Source organism: Lithobates pipiens, unplaced genomic scaffold, assembly GCF_037356315.1.
Source record: "Lithobates pipiens isolate NorthernLeopardFrog02 unplaced genomic scaffold, aLitPip1_a1.2 Scaffold_19, whole genome shotgun sequence".
In the NCBI taxonomy this organism is placed as follows: domain Eukaryota; kingdom Metazoa; phylum Chordata; class Amphibia; order Anura; family Ranidae; genus Lithobates; species Lithobates pipiens.
In genome coordinates, this window is record NW_027507764.1 from 62,728,419 (window position 1) to 62,754,939 (window position 26,521).

The 26,521-nt window shown below is 42.5% G+C and overlaps 1 protein-coding gene across 1 annotated transcript in view; it reads left to right on the top strand.

The window, feature by feature from the left end:
- ANKIB1 (ankyrin repeat and IBR domain containing 1) overlaps positions 1 to 26,521 on the top strand; it is a 256,563-nt gene that overhangs the window by 212,747 nt on the left and 17,295 nt on the right. Inside the window, exons 14-16 of the mRNA XM_077490802.1 lie at positions 2,001 to 2,067; positions 19,241 to 19,386; positions 20,345 to 20,523. Of these exons, the coding sequence (XP_077346928.1) occupies positions 2,001 to 2,067; positions 19,241 to 19,386; positions 20,345 to 20,523 (392 nt within the window). The remainder of the gene's footprint in view (positions 1 to 2,000; positions 2,068 to 19,240; positions 19,387 to 20,344; positions 20,524 to 26,521) is intronic.

Consider the following 26,521-nt stretch of genomic DNA (forward strand, 5'->3'; position numbering starts at 1 on the left):
ACGCAGCATAACTATGCCTAGAATAGTAACATCTCTGGTTCCTGGATCATACAATAAAGTAATTAAATTAACTAGGAATAAGCTAAATAGTTTTCCTAAAAAAACAAACGATTAAAAGAAAAATTAAGAGTTAGAAAAAGAGAGATATGCAATGAACTGTGCAAAACATATACGGTATCTCATGCCCCCTGGGATATTATTATGGGATAATTAATCATGTCCCATTTATGGTCACAATTATGCATCGTAACAAATATTGTATGATGTACACGCTCCATTATTCGTATGGTTTCCATTCTCTGGAGCACCTGGGTACAGGGCACAGTGGGAGAGCACCAGTTTGTTTTGCTATAGCCCAGATAATCGCACAGAAAAGTGTATGTGCTCATTTTTGAGTCAGTGATTTAGATCTATTTTAAAGCTACTTTCTGGGCACAAAACTTTTGTTTAAAGGATAAGTTCACCTTTTAAAAAAGAAATGCAGATCTTTTTTTCAGGTAAAAAAATGCATTTGTTATTTTTTTCACTAGGAGCCTGTAAAGCAGGAGTCTCAATCTGGCCCCCCTTCAGCTGTTGTGAAACTACAAGTCCCATCATGTCTCTGCCTGTGGGAGTTATGCTTGTAACTGTCAGCCTTGCAATGCCTCATGGGATTTGTAGTTTTGCAACAGCTGGAGGGCCGCCAGTTTGAAACCCCTGCTGTAAAGCATTGCACCCGCAACACGGGGCTTGTAGGCTGTCTGTGTAAGCTGTCCGCTCATACCTCATACAGGCAGGCAGTTATACAATGACAGGAAGCATCAAAGAAACTACCTAGAGCGCTTAACAGTGCCCTGGTAGTTCATTGAGATCTACAAGTCAACAGTTGCAAAGGCTGTTGGTACTTGTAGTTCTCCAATTTATTTATTACAGGTACTTATATAGTGCCGTCAATTTACACAGCACTTTACATATACATTGTACAGTCACATCAGTCTCTGCCCTCAAGGAGCTTACAATCTAAGGTACCTAACTCACATTCATATACTAGGGCCAATTTAGGCAGGATCCAATTAACCTACCAGCATGTCTTTGGAGTGTGGGAGGGAACCGGAGTATCTGGAGGAAGCCCATGCAGGCAAACTCCAGGCAGGTACTGCATGCTCCAATTCAACAAACTGTTTTTTTTTTGTTTTTTTTTTTTTTATTATTCTGAGAGTGAGAGGATCCCCAACCTGCTGTTACAACGGGGGATCAGAAGGGTTCGGGGCTGTTGCAACAGTAACGCGTTACATGTTACACCCTGAATATGGATGTAACGTGTTTGTACCAAAAGGTGAACTTATCCTTTAAGTATATTCCTCAACAGCCACAAAGGATATAAAGCTACTTTATTGTGCATGAAATACCTTTGTGAACCCAGATATTACCTTGTCAAAGTAGTTGTGACATCACTGAGCTGTACATAGCCTGTGGGAGGAACCTTGCAGACTCCACCTGCTACAGGAAGGGGTGGAGACAAGACCAGTCAGACCCACACAAGGAGAGAGGGCAGCAGCGGTCGATCTTTATTACAGGAAGCTGAGGATGAGGACTAGTTTAGCACTGGATTACTGCATAGATCTAGAAGAAACTGACAAGATTCAATTTAAAATACACATTGCTTTTGTGTTTGGACAATATTAGCTTATCCCAGAGTTCAGCTTTAGACTGGGTTCACAGTTTCAAGTTTCCCTGCATCCAATTCGCATGATGAGAGTGTAACTGGATCTCAATGGAGCCGGTTCAGACATCTCCGGGGCAGCCGCGGAGCACATAAGCAAAAGGGTCCTGTGCGTCTTTGGCTCTGTTTCAGGTCTGAATTCAGGCAAAAATTCGGACCTGGAATGGGGATGTACCGGACCCCCTGCTGTGCCCCATGCCGCACATAGTGCAAAGCCAGCCTTAAGCATTTGGGACAGAATATTCCCCGGGTGGCCTGCGGTAGCTGTGGCATCTCACTTTGCTTTCTCTCTTTCCAGTTAGAACAACGTCTTATCAAAACAGCCAAAGAAAAGATGGAGCAGCTGAGCAGGGCTCTCAGTGAAAGTAAGTCCAGCCATTGAGGACCGTTATGTATGACCATATGAAGAACAGCCAGAAATTGTACTTTGCTGCAGTCTTATTTGTTATTAATAGCACGGTAAAAGGCTAATTGTGAAAAAAGTTATTGCCAAGAGTTCATTAAAAAAATAAAGTAATATTATGCCTGTTATTTTAATAGTAGAACTGCTGTAGACCAAAACTGCTCTATAACTTCTAATGTCTTAGATATGGATCTCTTAAAGCTGAACTTACAAGTATGTGTGTTTTTTGCTTAGTTTTTTGGTATTTTTTTATTGCATAGACACGGGTCCAGCTTAGCACAATGTAAATATGCACAGTTCTGGAAAGTTTTACCCCCCCCCCCCCCTTTTCAAGACCAGGCCATTTTTTGCTATTTGGCACCGCTCTATTTTACCTGGTAATTGCACAGTCATGCAACGCTGTTACCCAAACAAAATTTACAAACAAATATTCTTTCCCACAAATAGTTTTCTTTTGGTGCTGTTTGATCACCACTGAGTTTTTTATTTTTATTATAAATTTTATTATTAAAAAAAACTGAAAAGTTTGGGGGAAAAAAATTATACCTTTTACTTTCTGATATAAAAAACATATCCTATAAAAATAAAAAATAAAATTTCTTCATAAATTAGGCCAAAATGTATTCTGCTCCAATGCAAATTAAAAAAAAACCCCCAATAAATGTACCGTATATGGATTGGTTGGCTTGAAAAGGTAGATCATTGTTTGAAGACGTGTATAGAGAAGTATGTATACACTGGAGTTTTTTTTTTTGCTTTTTTTTTTCCTTTTATACTAGTAATGGCGGGTGATCAGCCACTTATAATGGGACTGTGCAGTGGGCAATCTGACACTAACTGACACTTTGTGGGAACTGACTGACCCTGACATCACCAGTGACACTTAGAACTTGTACACACGGTCGGAGAATCCGTCGGAATCAGTCCTATCGGACCGTGTTGTCGGATAATCTGACTGTGTGTGGTCTGCATCGGACTGATTCCGTCGGAATATCCGTCGGACTCAATTTTCCAACTTGTTGGAGATATTTTCCGACCAACTGGTTCGATCGGACATACTCCGATCATGTGTAGAGAATTTTGATCGGACCAAGTGCCACGCATGCTCAGATCAAATTCCTACATCAAAGCTATTGGCTACTAGCCTGAATGTAGTCCCATCGTAACGAAATTACGTCATCACTTTCTGAATGATCAGATTTTTAGTCCAACCATGTGTATGCAACAGTTTCGGACAAGATCCGACGGACAACATCCGATGGATTTGGTTGGCAGAATGTCCGACCGTGTGTACAGAGGCTTAGGCCTAATGTACACAGGACATTTTGAAACCTCTCCTGAACAATTTAACTTAATAAGATCGTAATTGACGTTTACAAAACTTCTGTTTTGCTGCGTTTAGCAGCGTTTTGCGTTTAGCAGCTTTTTTTTTTTTTTAATAGTCAAAAATGTATCTCCATTAAAAACAATGTAAACAAAACATGGCTAAATGTGAGTTACCACGTTTACACACGTTTTACAAGCTGTTACAGGTATTTTGCGTTTCAAATGCCTCTGAACATCCATCCTGAATGCATTTTTTTTTGTTTTCCAAAAAATGCTTCTAAACTCAACTGCCTATAAATGGCCCTATGCACATGTACTGATAAGATAACATAGAGGTCAGGGGCAGCTAAAATAAAAATGCCCAACTGTTCCTAAATGTCCGTTTTCCAGCAGCATTGTACATGAAGGCTTACAGTGATCCGCGTTAATAATATGCACGGTCAATGTACTAATGACACTGGCTGGGAAAAGGTTAACATTTATGGGAGATCAAAGCGTTAACTGTGTGCATAACAATATTTACTGTGTGTACTGTTTGTACTATACATTGTGGCAGTTTTCACTCTCTGAAAAAAAAAATGCTTATTGCTGCTGACTGTAGAGAGCTCTGTATTGTTTACCAACACAGACTTCTGTCATTCGCTCAGCCGATCAGCGTACTCTGGCCATAAATCATTGGCCAGGACCCGCTGATCGACTTGTGCTGTAGCAAATGACAGCACAGTTAGGCTACTTTCACGGTGGGGCGGTGAGAGAGTTGGTGGTAAAGCGGCACTAGTTGGGGCGGCGCTTTACCGTCATTTTAGTTGTGTTTTTCGCCCACTAACGGGGTGCTTTTAACCCCCCTGCTAGCAGCCGAAGAAGGGATTAATACTGCCCATGTAGCGCCACTGCTGAAACGCTTTGCAATCACTTGGCAGCACTGCCTATTTCAGTGGGCAGGCGCGGCGGAGGTTCTGCACTCCTCCACTGCCCCAAAGATGCTGCTTGCAGAACTTTTTCTAGCATCCTGCTCCAGTGTGAAAGCATTCTGGCTTTCACATTGGAGTGACTGGAGAGGCGCTTTGCAGGTGCTATTTTTAGTGCTAAAACGCCTGTAAAGCACCTCAGTGTGAAAGTGGCCTTAGGGCTGGCGGGTGTGCACACACTCGCCCCCTACCCGCAAATGCAAAATTCATATGTTTACGTGATCCTACACAGCCGAGCCTCACTGTAGTAGTAAAGCTACAGGAGGCGGTCGCCAAGTGCCTATACATATTCTGTACCTGAGGGACCACTGTGGAGGTTGGAACTACTATAGCAAACGCTGAGGCCTTCTAGATCCTTAACTGAGAGCCTCTCCTTCTCCATAATGGATACAGGAGCTTACTCGCCTGCATTACAACATACAAGATATACAGTACCTGTGCTCAAATCCCAATAGCTTGTACATATATTTAAACGATCCAGTGCTAAAGGGGTGTGACCACATATTAACACTTCACATTCTGGATGGATCCTCTGCACACTGCTAAACACCCTTTCCAGCAAACTATGCAATGAAAAACAGGGATATTTAGTTCACATATCTTGCAATACATGTTTAAAGTGGTTGTAAACCCTTACAGACCACTTTGACCTACAGGTAAGCCTAGATTAAGGCTTACCTGTAGGTCCAAGAAATATCTCCTAAACCTACACGGTTTAGGAGATATTTGCAAAAAGATAGACGTAGACAGCGGAGCGCACTCACACTGAGCATGCTGCTACTAACGGCGATATGCCGTTAGTGGATATAGAGAAATGGGGTTCCCTCTCACTATCAGAATGAAAAATATCTGAATGTGGTATGTCAGTTAGATTGCTGCTAGACCTAAAGTGTATACCATGCACTTGAACAAAAATAAATATATGGCGGCACCCATGCGCATGCGCGGAATTGACGTCATTGCGGCTGCAGCCAATCACAGCGCCGGAGCCACGATGCCCGGAAAGAAGATGGACGCTCCGTGGAAGAGGGGACAGCGGTGACATCGCTGGCTCCTGTGTCATGTAAGTGACACATAATGGGCTACTATGTGCTGCATAGTAGCCCATTAAGCTTTACCTTTGTAGGGAAGCAAAGGAAGTAAACCCATAACTTCCTCTTTAAGCTGGCCAACTGCGTATGCCCCATGTTGGCATGCTGCCACTGCAAATGCTGCAGTGGACACCATGCCAACATGGGGCATACAGACACAAGGTGGGGAGAGCTAACAAGGTTGAGGTACCTGATCATTTAAATACATATACGAGCTATTGGGATTTGAGCACAGGTATATCTTGTCTTGACCTGAACCTTGTAGCTCTCCCCCACCTTGTGTCTTTATGCACAGCATAAAGACACAAGGTGCACTTTGGTGCACTTTCAGAAAGCTCATCAAACCCGCAGGATATTGTAGAAGTGCTCTTTCCTGGTTAGAGGTTGAGGGCCACATCACAGGGCTCCAAAGGCCTAAGATTGAGCACCCTTGCCTTAATGCCGCATACACACAATCGGAATTCTCGTCGGAAAAAGCTCTGGTGGTTTTCACGTCGGAATTCTGACGGAATTTCGCTCAAACTGTCTTGCCTACACACAGTCACACCAAATTCAATAACACCGTGACATACAACACGTTCGGCTAAAGGGAAAATGAATGCTTCCAAGCATGCGTCGAATTGTTTCCGCGTCAGAATTTTGCGTGTCGGAATTGCATACACACGATCGAAAAATCCAATAGAAAGGTTTTCCGTCTGAAAAATTAAGAACAGGCTCTCAATCTAAAGCCCGTCGGAAATGTCCCTTTGTATATACTTTATACTTACATATATGCCTATATGTGGAGTTACGTGGCATCCAGCTTTATATGGCAGTAATAATTGAATCAATTTTGTATAATATAATTTAAAATACTTATTTTTTTAAATGTTCTTTAGCTGTGCCCATTATGGATAGCACTATTAAACTCCCAGTATGATTCAGTTTCTGATCTAGCATCCCAGTCCAGAAATACCTAAAAAAATAAATAAAAAAAAAAACAGGCCCCATGCTTCTGGAGAGAAAATCCAATGAATTGTTAGGGGAAGTATTGTGTAATAAATACCTTGAATTGTTACCCTTCGATATTATATAATTTGCGCTTAATACAAATGAATTCAGCATAAGATCTCCTTAGCAAATATGGATTCCCCTGTACATAATCACGCACTACAGAGAAATCGGGGTGCTAAAACATCAAAATATTTGAATAAAATTATATGCATTTAGCTGCCCTTTTTCATGTGAGTATCTACAGTATATAAGAAGAAAAAAAAAAGTGTAGGTCCTCTTTGAATTATGCTTTAAAATTCCACCATCAGTGAAGCGCTGCAGAGTTTAATTAGCCTTGTGGCATAATAATCTTATTTCCCATAAGTGTGTTCTGAACTGCTTTCTTCCAAGAATTCGGCTGCTGCTCCACAGCCTCAGATAATGTAAATTATGCACTCATAAATCTTGGCATCACATACTTCTGGAAAGAAGAATGTCTTCTATCTGCCCAGCCAGTGTGGATCAGTGTTTACATCACTATTACTTCTGAGACTGAAGGCTTCTTTGAGAATGCACAAATGCTGTAAATATGCCTTGCGTTGATACACGTGCATTTTGTGTTGGTGCACAGCATGCAGGAGTTTTTTCCAAGTGGTCCTAAAGCAGGGCTCTTAATGTCTCTGTAGAGGACCCATGTTCTCACCATCACCCTGGCCCCCTATACCGGCTCCCAATGTTCCTTCCAGTACCCAGCACTCTTATGTTTGGAGGAGCATGTGACCTCTTCCTAATGTTTAGGTCTACAACCAATCACTAGACTTAATCCCACTCTTCTGGATGTCCTCAGGACACTGTCCACGAACAGATTGGAGACTACTTTTAGGGCACCCCTGAAAGTGTCAACTTCTGTAGCCTGGAATGCAGCAGAGGTTTTATTACAGTCATGCAAGACTTCACAACCCAAATTACCCAGTTGTTTTATGTCTCTAATCACAGCAGCCACAAGCAGGCTACTGTGCCATCTCCAGCAAAGGGCCTTAGTAGCTTCTCGGCCATCAGTCGAGGAGCGTTTCATTCTAAGCCCTTGTAAACACGGTCGGAGATTCCGACAACCAAATCTGTCGGATTTTGTCCGACGGATCTTGTCCGAAACTGTTGCATACACACGATTGGACAAAGTTGTCGGAAAATCCGATCTTTCAGAACGTGATGACGTAATTTCGTTACGATGGGACTACGTTCAGGCTAGTAGCCAATAGCTTTGATGTAGGAATTTGATCTGAGCATGCGTGGCACTTTGTCCGATCGGAATTCTCTACACATGATCGGAGTATGTCCGATCGGAGCATTTTGTCTGAAAATATTTCCGGCAAGTTGGAAAATTTGGTCCGACGGAAACAGTCCGATGCAGACCACACACAGTCGGAATATCCGACAAGCCGCTCCGATCGGACACATTCCGTCGGGATCTCCGATCGGCTTTGAGTGATGAGCTTTCCCCTGAGGATTTTCAGTTCTCTGTATCACTCCCATGTAGTATGAAACCATTTTGTACCTTATTGATGTGGTGCACAGAGGTGTTAGAGGATCACCATGTCACTTTTTAAAAGGTCTCTAAAGACTCAAAGACCTTTTATCTGGAAACCCTACAAATAAACCCTGTATAATAATAATTATAGGCTGTTTGCTCCCACTATTCTCTTGCTTGTCTCTGTGAAAGCTTAGTGAGGATTCTGTTCAGTAGCCAGTTATTACTGTGGACCCAGCAGTCTCACTGTAACAAGGGGACGCACCTGCCTAGGGATGCAATCCATAAGCAGCTAAAGGTCCTTTCCAAGAATGTTGTCTCTGGTGGGTCTTGCCTTGCTTCTGATTTTGGTTGTAATTTTGATTTGCTAGACCGAGTCTGATTGATCAAAGTCCCTTAAAAAAGAGTTTAACTGCTGATTTTATTGATTCTCTGATCATTTAACGCATGAAATGTCTGTGGCTTTGAATTTTAGCTGTGGTAGCCTACTAGAAGCCTCCTGGCTTATTTTTCGCATTAGTCTCTAGTCAGTATATAAGTGCAGGTCTCTTTGGCTAAAGTGTTGTACTGTGGAACTCTCTTGCAAGAAGGTGTTGATCATCATGGCCTTCAAGGGACTTGGTCTCAAACTGGCTCTGGATGCTTTTTATCAAAGGAATCCAGGTGCACGTTCTGGCAATCCAAGGCTGCCAAATCGACTGACAAGTCCTCCTTGACATGAATGTCTGACTCCACCTTTCAAAGTAGGGGAACATCTGCTGACCTTTGCAGCTGCTTGGATATCTTGCATCCCCAATGCCTCTCTCTGTTCAAGAGGTGGTATTTTGTCAGGCCTACCAGCTAGAGTAGCAGTCTCCAAACTGCAACCCTGACCCTTTGCTTGCCTCTATCCTGCCCTTGGGGCACCATATCATCCACAACTGACACTAATGATGGGGCACTATTCCTCTCACTGACACCAGTGGTCTAGCACTATTCCTCCCACAGACACCAATGGTTGGGTGCTATTCCTCCCACTGATGTCAACAACATGAAACTATTCCTCCCACTGATGCCAACAATAGGGCACTATTCTTTCCACTAAAACCAATAAGAGCATTTTCTACTCCCACTGTCAGTCTGGCCCTCTAAAATCTGAAGGACAGTAAGCTGGCCATGTTTTTAGAAAGTTTGGAGACCCCTGAGCTAGAGTTTTGTTCTCTGCACTCCTCGTTTTTCTAACTTCAAATTTCCCCTCTATCTTCTCTGCGGCTTGTCGATCTTTATCGGGCTTTCTTTGGACTTTTGGACCAATGGATCATAGACCTAGTCTCTGTTGCAAAAGGTTCAATGTGTTTTTACCCCAATGTGTTCTGTGTTCCAAATCTCAAAGGGAGCATATGCCTTCAGGCTCTGAACATTTAGAAGTCAGTTCTGTCTCTGGATAAACATTTTCAGTTGATGCCCAGGACCAGGCTGCCCCTGGTTTAGTTGTTCTGGGAGCTGGTGTTCGAGTTGAGGAAGTTGTTTCTTCCTGTGTTTTGGAGAAACCCTGTTGGGATGGCGGAAGTTCTAGGAACTTTGTCTGCACAGGGGACTTGGTCGTCAGAGGAATCTGGTCTGCCGATTTAACATCTTGGAGCTTCGGGCGATCTAGCTGTTCCTTCAGAGGTGGAACAACCCGTCGAAGGGCCATCTGGTTTATATTCAACCAGGCAATGCCATGGCAGGGGTATATATTGTGCAAGTCATTAGGGAGGAACAAGAAGTCTTTCTGCTGCAAAAGAGGTAGAGTGGATCCTGTCCTGGGACAAACTTCAGGTTCCAGCATTGTCAGTCTTTTATTTTCCTGGCTTAGACAATTGGCTGGATGTGGACCTTGTATCCATTAGATGTGGTGGTTGCATTTTTTTTAATTTGTTTTTTTTGCTCCCCCCGCCCCCTTTGGTTTTCACTTGATCTGGTCAGTAATGAACCTCCTGTATTATGAGCTTCCCCACTTTGGATGAAGGAGCACAGAGGGCACAGGCACATTTGGAGTCTATCGGGGGGGGGGGGAGGGGGGGTTGAAGCCAAGCTCCAGCAAACACTTTATAAGCAGTTACAGCAAACAGTTTTTTCCTTTTTGAGATCAAGGTTTTACATAAAAGCTAATCATTGTAGGCACCCCTGTCAGTGGTAAATGGATTGTCCTGTAACTGATATATCTGGAAGGGATCTTGTTCTTTTGTAAAACAGATTTACTGGCTAGATCAGGGGTGCCCAACCAGTGGCCCGGGGGCCACATGTGGCCCGCAGAGCCCTCTGATGTGGCCCGCGGGCCTCCTGCCCTGGGATAGAATAGAAAGAATATTGTTTTTAAAGGTCAGTTTATTACTAAAATCATAGTGTAGCATATCTTTTCTGCAGTGGTCACTGGGCTGCTTTCAAACTGATCCGCAGGTGCAGAGCAATTACCTGCACTAAGCCATAAACTTCTATTATTACCGGCAAATTTGGTGAGCTTTCTGAAAGTGCACCAAACCTGCAGAATATAATAGAAGTCTATGGCAAACTGCAAGAAAGCCAAAGGTACATTGGGTTGCACACGTGGTGTGGGTAAACCGCAGTGCATCAGTGTGAAAGCAACCTTGGACCCCTTTCACACGGTCAGTTCCGACAGTCCGACCAACTGGAACCTCCATTCACCTCTAAGTAGTGGCAGACATAAATCGACTTATGTGTTCTACCTCCAATACAATCCTATAAAAAGTATCGTGGGCTGCATCCGTGTCTGCTCTCCAAATGCAGAGTGGACACGGACATGCCATCCGCCCGCTCCGCTCATTGTGGCCCGTGACCGGTCACCAAGTCGCTTAAGTGGCCCTTGCACTTCAAAAGGTTGGGCACCCCTGGGCTAGATCATCAAATCAAAATAAAAAAAAGAAAGTCTAAAAAAGAAAACAAATGTAGCCATCACATGAAAGAACTGGTAAGCTACAATATGATAGCGATATCCTGTACATTGATCATGTTGAGTGATCTAATTCGAAGCTGCAAAACCACAGGTAGCTGGCATGTTATGTCTGCAAATTGAAGCCCGAGTATAATTAGCACTGTAGACACAATCTCAGGTTTGAGAAATCATTTAGCAACTGCTAATTATGGCAAAGTCCCAAACGGCTAAGGGTTTTACGTAAGTCTGTCAATTAAATATCCTTAACACCCCTCATTGCTGTTTACCACATTCCGGGATCTAAACCTTAAAGTAGAACTATAGGCAAAAACTTTTATTTATTTATTTATTTATTTTTTATTTCATTTTGGCAAGGGAGTGTTATAACCCCTGACAGAATTTTTTTTTTTTCGCCATCTGTGTGCTATTGCAGAGATTTCCCTTCACTTCCCGTCCCATAGCCAAACAGAAAATGAAAGGGAATCCATGCAAATTAAGGGAATCCCTTGGGGCCCCCCAGGTCACTCAATCTGGTGTCCCCCTCTATTACTTGTCTGGGGACAACCGAAAAGTGGATATTTTTCTTACTTTCTACGTTTATGGTAAACAGGACAAATAGAGCGAGTGAATCTCCTCCTTAACAGGGGCACAAGCAGCAATAAAACTGAAACCGAAACAATGAACATACATTCATGAGCGCACTGTTGGCCGTGTGTAGAGAGAGTGGGCAATTGAACTCTCTGCCATAAGCAGTACATACCATGAAAGTTCATTAAAGCCAGTGTCAGGAGCAAGTATAGTCTTGGGAGGATGAGTGCTGGCTTTTGACGGCTGCAGGCTCTTGATAAGAGAGAGCAGCGCCATCTAAGTGCAGCAGTAGTACAACATTTATTTCCAAAGAAGTCAGTAGAAAACTCACAAGATGAAGATACTGTCTGCGCATGTAGTATATATTGGAGTTCATCCACTCCTGGGGAGAACAGGCCGCGGTCAGGGGAGAGAAAGCCCCAGGTTCCGGCCGCACTGGTGGCTCCCGGTGCTTCCTGAGACTCAGGTAGACATAGCCGCTGGCGTCACATCCGGGTGGAGTAGAAGGTGCGTGCGTTCGGAGCATGCAAGCTCCTTCATCAGGCATTAGGGACAGCCATGTAGGACCAGGGATAAATAAGAAATCTTGGTTGCTGGGTGTGGAGCCATGGTAATGGCCCGCAGTTGACCTGTGTTAAGATAATGTGTGCTGGGAAAGAACATAATACACAATGCGAAAAATGCACAGGTGGAAATATATGAAAAAAATATACTGGATACACTAAATATAATTGAAAACAAACCTAGTATCTGTGATGAATTGAAAACCTTCTACGATAAAGTTTAAGACCTTTAAAAACATGACCCATAAATATAGAGACATGGCTATGTTAGACCGGTGGGGAGGACACTTGAGAAGGTTGGAGGGGGTGGGAAAGGATTTAGAATAGGGAAAACAGTAATGGAGGTAAAGATGAAAATAAACATGAAATTGAAAATAAAAATAGAAATAAAAATGAAATTAAATGTAAAAAGAAAATAAATATAAATAAGAATAAATATAAATGTAAAAATAAATATAATAAAATAAAAAGAATTTTGGTCTAAGATCTAAGTTGATGGTACGAAGAGAAGAGGGGGGAGAGGTTTTGGGAAAATGGAGCATGTAACAAAGCGAAAAGACAATGAGGTTCACTTGGTTAAAAGGAGTACATGCGATAGTTACTATTGGAGAGTATCAGGAAATGAAATAAGACCGTAAGGGTCCTTAACCTAAAATAATTAATGGTAACAAGCGTAAGCTAGGTAATTGGTGTAAAATGCAATAGATAATACACAATGGGTTGAAATGTTGAAATGGTGGCGATGGTTAATGTAAAATGATCTGGTGACATCATGGTACGCCTGGATGGTGGTGATATTCAAAGCAGGGGATTAACCTCAAGCTCCTTGTTCAACCCGCCAGGTGCCAAGGTGTCCAACTGATAAATCTAGTAGGATTCTCGGGCACAGAGACGCTTAAAACATTCAGCTGCAGGAAGGCTTTTGGGTATGGCCTCAATCACCCAAACTCTGAGTTCCTGTGAGGAAGTGTTTGGGGATGCTGTGCTGATCTGAACCAGTGTCTACTAACCACCTATGTTCCCCAAATATTTTACGAAGTCTACGGATGATGCGGCCTACATTTAGTAAGCCACAATGACAGGACATGCAATACCCCACAAACTCAGAAGTGCATGTGTAAAAATCAGATATAGGGTAGCTCTTTCCCTTAGAGTGGAATTATTTTTGTCTGTGAATGACATGTGGACAAGTCAAACATAGGGCTTTACAGCATTGATACATGCCTAAAAAACCTTAATGGAGCGCTAACCATTGTGAATGCTGGTTTGACTTTACTAGGTACAATTCAGGTTTTGAGGTTCCTAGCACATCTATAGGAGATAAGAGGTTGGTCTGTGATGTTAGCTTTGAGGTGTGAATCCTCCTGCAGGATGGACCAATGTTTTTGGAAAATGCGCTCCATCTTTTGGAATTAAGTGTGAAAGTTGGTCGTGACTCTCAGCTGTTGTGTTGGTTGGAAAGTTCTGGCTTTTCTATCAGCTGTAATGTTGTTGTGTTTATAGAAAGTGAAGACTTCATCTTTAAGTACCACCACCATCCAGCCATACCATGATGTTACCAGATAATTCTACATTAACCATTACCACCCTTTCAACGCATTGTGTATTATCTATTGCATTTTACACCGATTACCTAGCTAACACTTGTTACCATTGATTATATTAGGTTAGGGATCCTTATGGTCTTATTTAATTTCCTGATACTCTGCAAAACTAAGTATCCCATGTACTCCTTTTAACCCAGTGAACCTAATTGTTTTTTCTCTTTGTTCCGTCCTCCATTTTATCCAAAATTTTAAATGCTCTGGCTTTAGTTATACTTTAACACTGCCCCGCCTGGCCTATAGCAGAACGGGTGGCTTTATCATTCTGACTGGACGTCATATGATGTCCTTCACATCTTGCCACTCGTGAGAGCCCCTGAAGGTGTGCAGCGTGGCAATTGTTGGTGAGCTGTGTCCCTCAGACACAGTACATCTCCAATCGGGTTAAAGAGCCAATGACATAAGCTCTTTACCATACAAAAAAATGGCCTTATGCGATTCACATAGCCGGTACCCCAAGGGATATTAGAGATATACCAAGCCGTGAAACAGTGTAATATCAATAAATTTATTAATCAGAAAAGTGTGTTTGATACATAACAAAAAACATATATTGGCAATACATAAACAAGTTGCTAAACCAATTAGAAATGGTGTCAATAGTAAACTTGCGACTTAAGTAGCTTTGGAGAAAAATGCCGACATGTTTCGGACCAAAACTGGTAAGCTCTTTACCATGTGATCAGCTGTGTCCAATCACAGCTGATCACATGTAAATAAATTGGGGTTATAGGCAATTCCTTTCCTCAGTGCTGTCAGTGTGTGAGGAAAGCCAGATTTTCAGTTACAGGGAACAAATACACTGATTATCAGTGCAGCCGCATCTGCGCCCACCCGTGCAGCCTCATCTGCATACTTTAGTGAAAAATTACTTATTTTCAAAATTATATAACAGAAACAAAGAAAGGTGATTTTCCCCAGTTATCTTCCAGGACAGCCCTTGAGAGATGGAACTCCTCCCCTGTACAAGAAACACATTGCCAAGCTATTTAAAAGGCGGTCCCTCAGGCATCTGGTCAGTTTTTTGTTTCCTCAATCAGCAGACATGTTACCTGGAGGAACAGTTTTTTAGGGAAGATGGAGTGGGAGAGCATCCATCATCAAGGGCTGTCCAGACCAGCCGAAAATCCCCTTCACCTTAAGGCCATGAGGCTTTCCTCTCTGCAGGCCACGGTATCCCTCCACATTGGTATGGAGTTCCCCGTCCCCCCTGCCTCCGGTGCCTGGTGAGGGAGTGAGCAGTGATGGAGGAGCATTGGTGGTATCAGCAGTGAAAGAGCTTGCACTCCTCGCTCTAGGATGGCGTGATCCGGAAACCGCTGGGCGTCACTTCCAGTGGATATCATGTCATCACTGTGCGCAGAAGGTTGTGGTTCCTGCGCAAAGAGCTAAGGGGAAGGCCGAGCCAGTGTATATAAAGGCACAACCGCATGGACTTTAGACGTCAACAGCAACGGAGCACCATGGAGGCATCCCACGCTCCGGGGGAGTTAAACGCCGACTCATCACAGGTAGGCTGGCCTGGCCTGAGCCTCTTTTTCCTGTGTATCACTTATTACAAGGGGTGATAGAAGACCCTGGGTGAATCACCTTATAGCTCTGTTGGGCACCTTAGCACACCAGGAGGAGGCCAGGATTTGATGAGTTCTTTTGTTAAACAAAACCCTTTCCTCCTTGTCCCCCTCAGAAAGAATCATCCAGATCCGATCAGAGAAAGCCACTACTAAGATAGACAAAAAGAAATGTCCTCTCGGCTAGCTACACAAAAACCTTGTGTCCTACTTGCATCACAGCCATGCTAAGAAGCAAGGAAGATTCTCCTTGGATAAAAGAGACAAAGTAATCCTAAATAGTTAATGGGATACCGTAATGGCAAGCCTCAGACCAGCACTGGCAACAACTTGCGTAGCCTGAAATTTTTAATTTTGGTTAAAACAGCTGCAAGAGCATCTGACGCCGGGTATCCCTAGGGTAGAGCTGTTAAATTCTTTCTCCATGCTCTTTAAAGCAGTAGGCTTCGTTGCGGATGCCTCAGTCGAGTCTGTAAAACTCTCAGCCAGAACAGCCTCATCTGTTGCAGCCAGGAGAACCCTTTGGCTCAAAACCTGGCCGGGGAACACAGCCTCCAAGTTATGCTTATGTAGCTTTTCTTTTTCAGGCAAGTTTCTTTTGAAAACTGAAAAAATGAAACCTTAGAGCATACAGCCATTAGGAAAAAGGACTTTCCTGTTGAGAAAAAAAATCATTTTCCAGAAAGTGTTTTTGTCCCTATAAAGGACAAACGAGAACACAGAAAGGGAGGCAAAAGACAAACATGCTTTTTAACCCTCCTGGCAAAAATTCCAAACCACAGTGAGGCCAGCTGCCAAGTGGGAGGAAGATTGGAGGATTTCCTTCCAAAGTGGGAAAAAAACTAACCTCCAACAGTTTTTTGTCAGGGGAGCGATCGCAAAAGGATATGCCTTAGAGTTCAACACAAGAGTATTGATTACTCAATTATCCAGGGACCCAGAAAAATCTCAGGCAATTACCACAACACATAGGGGAATTAGTAGACCCAAAAGTCCTAATACTAGTCCCCAAACAGGAAGTAGGAAAGGGTTTTTATGCGTTTTTAGTGCAGAAATCTTCAGGAAAATATCGCCTGACCTTCAACTTATCCCCAATGAACACAGTCGTACAGTACCAAAATTGCCAATGGAGTCTATCTACTCTGTCAGGAATCTGCTCCAAAAAAATTGTTTCATGGCAAAAATAGACCTAAAGGATGCCTATCTGCACATTCTCATCAGGGAAAGCTCCCAAAAATTTCTCTGCATAGCAATACGGATAGGGAAAAAGGTCCGTCACTTTCAAAGCCGAGCTTTACCCTTCAGCCTCTCCTCACCCCCGAGGATCTTTACCAAGATCCTGGCAGAAGCCCTGGCACCACTAAGACTGCAAGCCATAACAAAGTTGCAAACCAGTTACAAGAGCCATATACCTGAAAGTCTGGAAGTTTAACCTCTAGCTAACAGAGAATGGAAAAAAGAGAATATGATTCTCCAATAATCCTAGAGTTCCTGCAGGAAGGCATTGATGAAAAAAAAAAACTATCCTTAAACACAATTAAGGTACAGATTGCAGCCCTATCAGTCTACTTGCAGCGTTACCTACAACAGGACCTGCTCATAAATAGATTTTGTAAGGCAGTCTCTAGACTACGACCAGTGCCATGTGGTAAAATTCTGACAAGGGATTTTTCTATCATGTTAAAAGCAGCCATTAAGGAGCCATGTGAGCCGTTATCAAAGGCATCCTTAAGACTGATTACCCTTAAAACGTTTTTTCTTATTGCTATGACGTCTGCTTGCAGAGTCAGCAAATATTGTGTTACACTCCTTCTGTAGTAAACCATTGAATAGCAAAGGAGGGCAAATACATTGGCTGGATGTCAAATGTTTCATAGGCTATTTGGAAGCTACCAAGAGCTTCAGAACATCAGAGGCCCTGTTTACCCTCTTCTCAGGAAATCGGAAAGGTAAACCAGCTAATAAAGGTACAATAGCCAGGTGGATAAAGATGGCCATCTTAGAAGGGTACACTTGGACCCTCCACAAGGCTTGAATGTACACTCCACAAGAGCGTTAGCCACGTCCTGGGTGGAAAGAGCCGGTGCTACCCCAGAACAGATATGTAAGGCCGCCACATAGTCAAGCATGTCTACGTTCATTCGACACTATCGATTGGACGCTTTGGGTGATTAAGATCAAGCCTTTAGGCGGAAAGTCCTCCAAGCAGTGTTCTCCCCTAAAAAAAAATTTGGTGAGTACTTGTTAATCCTCTCAAGGGCTGTCCTGGAAGACGACTGGGGAAAAACTGGAGTTAGATTTACCGGTAACTCTGTTTGCAGGAGTCTTCCAGGACAGCACGTTCCCACCCTTTGTATGTATAAAATGAATTTGTATGTACGGTTTAACTATATTTCAGCTCCGTCATTTGGTTCTTGGATGAAACTTACCAGATGCCTGAGGGACTGCCTTTTAAAGAGCTGGAGGCAATGTGTGTCCTGTTACCGGTAAGTCCAACTTTTGTTTTTGTTTTTTTTACTTTCTCTGTCTTTTTTCACGGTTAAGCAAAAAATTTAAAAAAACGGTGGTGATGAAATGCCACCAAAAGGAAGCTGCATCTGTCTCAAAAAATTATAAAAATTTCATATGGGTACAGTGTTGCATGACCGTTCAATTGTCATTTAAAATGCGACAGCACTGAAAGCTGAAAATTGGCCTGGACGGGAAGGGGGTGAAATTGCCCAGTATTGAAGTGGTTAAGTAGACTGAATATGCAAGCAAATGTGTTCACAATCTAGTGGTCACTCGCTGTGATACAAACAGGTCCCAACATCCTAATTCTGGTATACTGGTCATGCATGGTGGTATAGCATGCAAGATCCTACCAACAACATGTCATTTCAAATCCAGGATTCTCTTCGTAGGTTATCACTGCCTACTTAGCTCGCTGCTTAAAGAATTACGCACCAAAATATCTCAATTATCAGTAAAGTCGTCAGTTTAAGATCTTGCCTCAGTTGGGGGGGGGAGGGGGGCACAGTGCAAACCGGGCATGACAAAACTATAAAAAGGCACCTGGAAAGTCACCTCTATTTAACCCCTTAGGATGCATTGTATCTAGCTGACAGATCCCCATTGGAGTTCATTTACTAAAACTAGAGAGTGCAAAGTCCGGTGCAGCTGTGCATATAAACCAATCGGCTTCCAGCTTTTATTGCCAATCCTTAATTGATTAATTAATCCTTAACAAGCTGAAGTTAGAAGCTGATTGGCTATCATGCACAACTGCACCAGATTCTGAGTGCTCCAGTTTTAGTAAATCTCCCCTACTGTGTCTTTTTGAAGTAAAGCTAGCCTAACACTATTATTGATTTATTTATTTTTCTCAGCCAGTGGACTGAGAAAGCTCTGTCAAATGATGGAGAAATGTGCCTTTCCCCTGGGGCATTCTGTTGTGACAGCTGCAACCACGGCTGTCAGTATAAACTGATCAACAGCTGATTAAGAAACATTTTTCAACATGTCCCTTCAACAGAAATCAGAGTGTCAGCTTCTGTCGAGTTGGGACTGTCGCACAGTTTTGGCCTACAGTTTTTTTGTCTGCCAGTGTCGATTCCTCCTGTAGGCAAGAGTATAATCCAAAGGTTTATGACTTCTTTTGTCCTTCAAATGCCTCCAAGTAACACATTTTATGGTTGCTACAAAAGTGTATACTGCTATGGAAACTCTAAAAAGGAATTTATAATAAGCCAGCAACAAAATTGGCAATACATTCCTGCTACTCATTTAGGTAAAGTCTATACATCTGCTTAATACAATTGCATTATCCACTAACCTCCGCTTTTCATATAGCAGCAAAGAGCCCTTCACCGTGCACAGGATGAAGGGATTCCAGGAACTAAGCTTAGAGACTACTTTCTAATTATCTGTACAGGATGCTATTAGACATTGCCGCAGCAGACTTGTACTTTTCATTAAGCAGAGAGCGGTGCAGCACATGGTACTAAACAGTTTGTTGAATTCCCTTCCAGCTGAGAGCGGCTGCCCAGACATCACATTTATTGAAGACGCCGTACAAGAGCTCCTCAAGACCAGGCGCATCCTCAAGTGTTCTTATCCCTACGGATTTTTCCTGGAACCCAAAAGCACAAAAAAGGAAATATTTGAACTCATGCAGGTGCTGTTTGTTGTAGTTTCATGGGTCTGAGATATTTAGGCCACTAACGATTGGTAATTTGTGTATTTAACTGTATATTAAGAGAATACTTACACACATCAGCAGTCTATGCAGTGGCGGTGCGTCCATAAAGGGTGCAGGAGCGCCGCCCTCTCTCTCCTGTCACCTCTCACCATAGATAGATTCATGCTATGCATGTATCTATCTATGGTCACCACTGCCGCCCCCTATTCAGGTGTCTGGCCCCTTGGTGGGCACCGGGCATTACAGCTGGGTTTTTTTTTGTGTAAGCACCTGATTAGAGCGTTGGGTTCTAATAGGCGTCCAAAATGGTAAACAGCGGGCACAATGCTGTGCGTTTACTGTTTACTCAGTTTTGTGTAAGGAACACTGACCCGCCTCTCAGCCAATCAGGTGCTCGGGTCTGGTTACCTGTACCTGATTGGCTGAAACAGGCGCTGTGATTGGACGCCTGATAGAGAGGACAGGAGACATAGAGCAGCATGGAGGATGCCACCGTGACCCTCTGCGAGACAGGTAAGCCCCAACTCCCGGGCGATGCACACTGGCAGCATTTGGTGGGCACACTGGCAGCATTTGGTGGGCACACTGGCAGCATTCGACGGGTCACCCTGGCCGCAATTGACGGGTCACCCTGGCCGCAATTGACGGGTCACCCTGGCCGCAATTGACGGGTCACCCTGGCCGCAATTGATTATTTATTTTATTTTCAGTTTGCAGCCCCCCCCCCCCCCCCCCAAAATAAATTTGACCACCAGCCGCCACTGAGTCTATGTGCACTTACATGACATGCATTAACCCTCAAATACTAGTCTCCACTTTACTTTAGATGTCTTGACCCTTAGTGACCAGTCTCCACATTATATACACTAAAGCGTTTCTGACAGATGTGTTGATGAGCACTGCCTTGAGTTTCCTTTTTGTTTCCCTTCTACAGACAGACCTAGAAATGGTAACAGAAGATCTGGCTCAGAAGGTGAACAGGCCTTACTTGCGAACCCCTCGCCATAAAATCATCCGGGCAGCGTGTCTGGTGCAGCAGAAGCGACAGGAGTTTTTAGCGTCGGTGGCACGCGGAGTAGCTCCAGCTGACTCTCCTGAGCAATCGAGGCGAAGGTAAAAGTTAATGCGCTTGGGTGATTTTGTTGATTCTTGGAATCCCTCAAGTGAAGTGCAAAGTAATTGAGATTGGGCAGTATTAATTATTTACTACGTTTTCGACAACAGATCTAAAGTAGAGGTCCGTGCTAGAATTAACTAAACTTAAAGTGACACTAACCCCCATCATCAACACTATCAATAAGTGGTGTATTATATGCTGTTCATACTCATTCGGTCACTATGAGATTTGTTTTCTGTATTCTACAAAAATCCTAGTTGATCTTGCTCTTCCCTATCTCCATCTTCTGTTCATGTCCCCAATTCAGCTAGAAATTTTGCAGCTGTGGTGGCAAGTCTGCACATGCTCAGTTTTCAGTGAGCTTCTATATTGAGCATTTTCTCCCTATCACATCTATATTAATCTGTGTGTGTTTTAGTATCACGTTAAAACTGCTGTCACCCCCTCCTTCTAATGCCTATATGAGCTACACGTGGTTAAGTCAAGTTTATACCACCTGCCCCCCTTAAGGGTAGCAGACAGGGGTATACCCATGTCGTAGCCCACAATGCTTTGCTCCATGGCTGCTGCAAGAACTATTCCATTGATTAGAGAGAAGTAGAGAGTAGAGAACTGACTATGCATGCTCTCTTGCCTAGTTTGGTAAGTTTTAAGGAGAGCAGAGTGACTTGCAGGAAACAAGGCATTTGACACAAAGGAATTAATACAAAGAGAGCAGGATACTTTTCATAAAAGTACATGGTACAGCCGAAACCTATCAAGAATAGGAAATGTTGGGTTTACATATTCTTTAAATATATTCTTTAAGCCCTACAGAACAGGGCTAATTTGGGAGGAGAGTTTGAATTTACAAAAGGAAGGTGGAACATTCAGTCAACCCAGGAAACATGGGATAGAACATAGGAAAATCACATAGATATGTTTTTTTTGGTGGAAATTATACCCAAGAACCAGTTCTACAAGGCAGGACCATGAACCACATACAGTGCCTTGAAAAAGTATTCATAGCTGTTGAAATTGTCACATTTTGTCATGTTACAACTAAAAACATGAATGTATTTAATCAGGATTTTATGTGATAGACCAACACAAAGTTGCACATCATTTTGAAGTGGAAGGAAAATGATAAATGGTTTTCAAACTTTTTTACAAGTATCTGAAAAGTGTGGCGTGCATTTGTATTCCACCCCCTTTACTGTGATACCCCTAACTAAAATCTAGTGGAACCAGTTGCCTTCAGAAGTGCCCAAATGAGTAAATAGAGCCCATCAGTGTGTAATTTAATCTCGTTTTTAATACAGCTGTTCTGTGAAGCCCTCAGGTTTGTTAGAGAACCTTAGTGAACAAAAATCATCATGAAGGCCAAGAAACACACCAGACCAGGTCAGGGATAAAGTTGTGGAGAAGTTTAAAGCAGGGTCAGGTTATAAAAAAAATATCCCAAGCTTTGAACATCTCGTGGAGCACTGTTCAATCCATCATCGGAAAATGGAAAGAGTATGGCACAACTGAAAACCTACCAAGACATGGCCGTCCACCTAAACTGACAGGCTAGGCAAGGAGAGCATTAATCAGAGAAGCAGCCAAGAGGCCCATGGTAACTCTGGAGGAGCTGCAGACATCCACAGCTCAGGTGGGAGAATCTGTCCACAGGACAACTATTAGTTGTGCACTCTACAAACCTGGCCCCTATGGAAGAGTGGCAAGAAGCCATTGTTGAAAGAAAACCATAAGAAGTCCCATTTGCAGTTTGTGAGAAGCCATGTGGGGGACACAGCAAACATGTGGAAGAAGGTGCTCTGGTCAGATGAGACCAAAATGTTAACTTTTTGGCCTAAAAGCAAAACGCTGTGTGTGGCGAAAAATGAACACTGCACATAACCCTGAATACACCATCCCCAATGTGAAACATGGTGGTCCTGTAAGTCTGCAAAAGACTTGAGACTGGTGCAGAGGTTCACCTTCAAGCAGAACAACGACCCTAAACATACAGCCAGAGCTACAATGGAAAGGTTTAGATCAAAGCCTATTCATGTGTTAGAATGGCCCAGTCGAAGTCCAGACCTAAATCCAATTGGGAATCTGTGGCAAGACTTGAAAATTGCTGTCCATAGACGCTCTCCATCCAATCTGACAGAGCTTGAGCTATTTTGCAAAGAAGAATGGGCAAAAATGTCACTCTCTAGATGTGCAAAGCTGGTAGAGACATCCTCAAAAAGACTTGCAGCTGTAATTGCAGTGAAGAAAGGTGGTTTGGGTTTGGGTGGGGGGGGGGGGGGGGCTTAATACAAATGCACACTGCAGTTTTCACATATTAATTGGTAAATAAAATTGAAAAACTTTTATCATTTTGCTTCCACTTCACAATTATGTACCACTTTGTGTTGGTCTATCACATAAAATCCCAGTAAAATATATGTTTTTGATTGTAACATGACAAAATGTGGAAAATGTCAAGGGGTATGAATACTTTTTCAAGGCACTGCAGTCACCATAAAGGCCAGTATAGGTATTGTGCAGCTTTCCATCTTGCATGAATAACATCAGAGTGAACTCTTTACCCATTGTAAATTCAACATAACCCTGCCATTGGCTCCCCCGCCATTTTATGGGAACAGTTTTTCCAACATTGAAGAAAGTACAACATGAAACCTTTGTCCATCAATGGAGATGGCTAAGAGGCACATCATTGTCTCATTCTGGCTGTAGCATTAAGGACCATGTTATTTATATCATTCTGCATGAAATGATTTGTGCTATTTTCTGATCTCCAGTGTTTGGATAATTTCACTACACACATTAATTCCACATTGACAGGGCTTTAAAATAGCTTCTACTCAGCTGGGACTATGCTCTAAAAATAGTCAGCAATACCGCCTCATATATTCTTCCTTATCATCCTGGTCATCTATCCTTTAATGCCAAATTCAAGTTATTTTATAGCAGAGACTTCATCTACCTTGTCAATCATTTATGTCGATTTTTTTTACTGTGACAGCACACAAAAATAACAAGATAAGGGAATAGCCTGCCCATTTAGGCTGGATTCATACCTATGCATGTTGCAAATGATGCGTTTTTTTTCTGTGCGTTTTTTTTTTGCCTTATATTAACATATGACAGTTCTGTTCATGGAGTGCAACTTTACAGTCTCTGGCACTCAAGTCACATCATAGTAGTGCAGGAACCTTTGTGTCCAAAGTCACATGTTAGGCTTAAGGGTTAGAGTTAGCGGTAATCATTAGGGTTAGCAATAATCATTAATCATGCGAGTTAGGGTTAGCGATAATTATTAGTATTAGGGTTAGCGATAATCATTAGATTTAGGGTTAGAGGTAATTATTAGATTTAGGGCTAGCAGTAATCATTAGGGCTAGCGGTAATCATTGGGGTTAGCGGTATTCATTAGAGTTCGGGTTAGCAGTAATCATTAAGGTTCACGGTAATCGTTAGGGTTAGGGCTATTGTTGGCGGTAATCACTACAGTTATGCTGTGTACACACGAGCGGAATGTCCGACAGAAGCTTTTCATCGTATATTCCAATCGCGTGTATCCCTCATTGGACTTTTTTTCTTTTTTTTTTTTTTTATTCTGACAGACCTAGAAATAGAACATGTTCTAAATATTTCCGACGGAACCAATTCCTATCGGGAAAACCGCTCGTCTGTATGCTGTTCCGACAGACCAAAAACGATGCATGCTCTGAAGCAAATACGAGACGGTAGCTATTGACTACTGGCTATTGAACTTAATTTTCCTAGTCGTGTTGTACGTCACTGCGTTCTTGACGATCGGACTTTGCTGTGATCGTGTGTACGCAAGACAGTTTCAGCGGAATTCCGTCGGAAAAACCTTCAGAGTTTATTCCGAGGGGAAAACCGGTCATGTGTACAGGGCATTAGAGTTGGTAATTGTTAGGGTTAGAACGCTAGCCCTAACAATTACCGCTAACTCTAACCGTAGTGATTACTCTCAAACCTAAATATTATCATTATCCGTAACGATTACCTTTAACCCTAGCACTTAACCCTAATCCCAGCATGCGACTTTGGACACATAAAGGTTCCTGCACTACTTTGCAACTTGCGTACCAGAGAGTATAAAGTCACATCAAAGTCACACTACATGAACAGAACTGCCATATTTTCCTATTCGCCAAAAAAAAACTGTAAAACGCATAAACAATTGGGTTCTTGGTGTGGGTCCACGGAAGTCTATTACACGCAAAAACACAATCTGCACAGTCTTAAAGCGTGACAGGTTTGGAATATGTTTACTTGGCATAACATCATCTTTTATATTTTACCAAAAAATTGGGTTATTTGTTTTTTTTTTGCATTCAAGTGAACAAAAAAAGTTTTTTCCTAAACATTTTTTGAAAAAATGCTACTCTAATACTATAGATATAAAAAATTGCAAAATCCACTATTTTATTCCCTAGGGCCTCTGTTTTGAAAATAATATAAATAAATATATATATATATATATATATATATATATATTATAATAAAATATAATGTTTGGGGTTTCTAAGGAATTTTCTAGCAAAAAATACTGATTGTTACATGTAATCAAAAAGTGTTAGAAAAAGGCCCGATAGTCAAGTGGTTAAAAACCTTTTTTCTCCTTACCATCAGTTCATTTCTCCAAAATGTTGGAGTTTAGCCAAAAAGCGTTGTGGGGAAATCAAAAATCTCAATTTCTTTAATCCTCATTTATGACCGTTTTGTTGCTCAGGCATTGTGGCGGCACATATTCCCAGTCAGGATACCTAGCAACTGACTATGTTGGATTCTTCAGCTAACCGTGTTGTTCAACCCTTTTCAGCAGTGAAACAGTAGTGGTGTCCAACCAAACTCTTCCTTCAGTACCATAAGAGGAAATGGTATTACTTGCTATGAAGCTCCAAACTTTCTAAAAGGGCCAGATTATTGTCCTTTAGATTTTTGGGTGGCCGGACTGTGATGGCCAGTGGGAGAAAAAAAATTAAATAGAGGAGGAATAGTGCCCCATAAATGTTACTGGTGGAAAAATAGTGCACCATAAATGTTATTGGTGGAAAAATAGTGCCCCATCGCTGGTATCAATGGGAAAAATGGCATCTCATCGCTGGTGTCAATGGGGAAAAATGGCAACTCATCACTGGTGTCAGTGGGAAGAATGGCACCCCATCGCTGGTGTCAATGGGAAGATTGGCGCCCCATCGTTGGTGTCAGCAGGAGGAATGGCACCCCCTTGTTTGTGTCATTGGGAGGGATGAGGCCCCATTGTTTGTGTGAGTGGGAGGAAGGGCACCCCAGTGTTGGTGTCAGTGGGAGACATAGTAACCCAAGAGCCAGGTAGAGGCAAGAAAAAGAACCTCATTCAGCCAACAGTTTAGAGGTCACTGTTGTAGAACACAGTGTTCTACATACCTCTGTCTCTAAGACCACATTTGGGTCTTGTAGACATGACGGCTGCTGCTATTGTTCTTATCCCGCACCCTGGACAGAGCAGCATTCAGTATGACATCATGGTATGCAGGCGGCAGGACCAAGGGCATGAAGCACTAAGGGCTGGAAGGCTGAATCCAATCTTCTTGTTGGGAGCTTTGACTGCTAATGGCCAGACAGGCATGTACATAATAAGTGTTGTGTGTTCCAGATTCTAAAGCAATAAATCAAATAAAAAATAATAAAATGTGTGGAGCTGGCATTGGCCAGTGGTGGTCTATTTAGACTCTGGCCATGGTTATCATTCATTTATGTTAAAGCAGAATAAAAAATGGATCATTTATACAACACATCAGTGCAAGGTCTTAATGTGACTCTCTATATGAAAAACCTCTTTGTTATTAGGCCAGGCACGCAAGGACTATGACACACCTTGCAGATAAGTAACGCAAAGCTCTGGATGGAGGTGCAGAGAATTTTGGCAATAGGCCAAGAAGCATTGGAGAGAATTGATCTCTACAACACCGCAAATACATGATAATAAAAATTTTTAAAAACTGA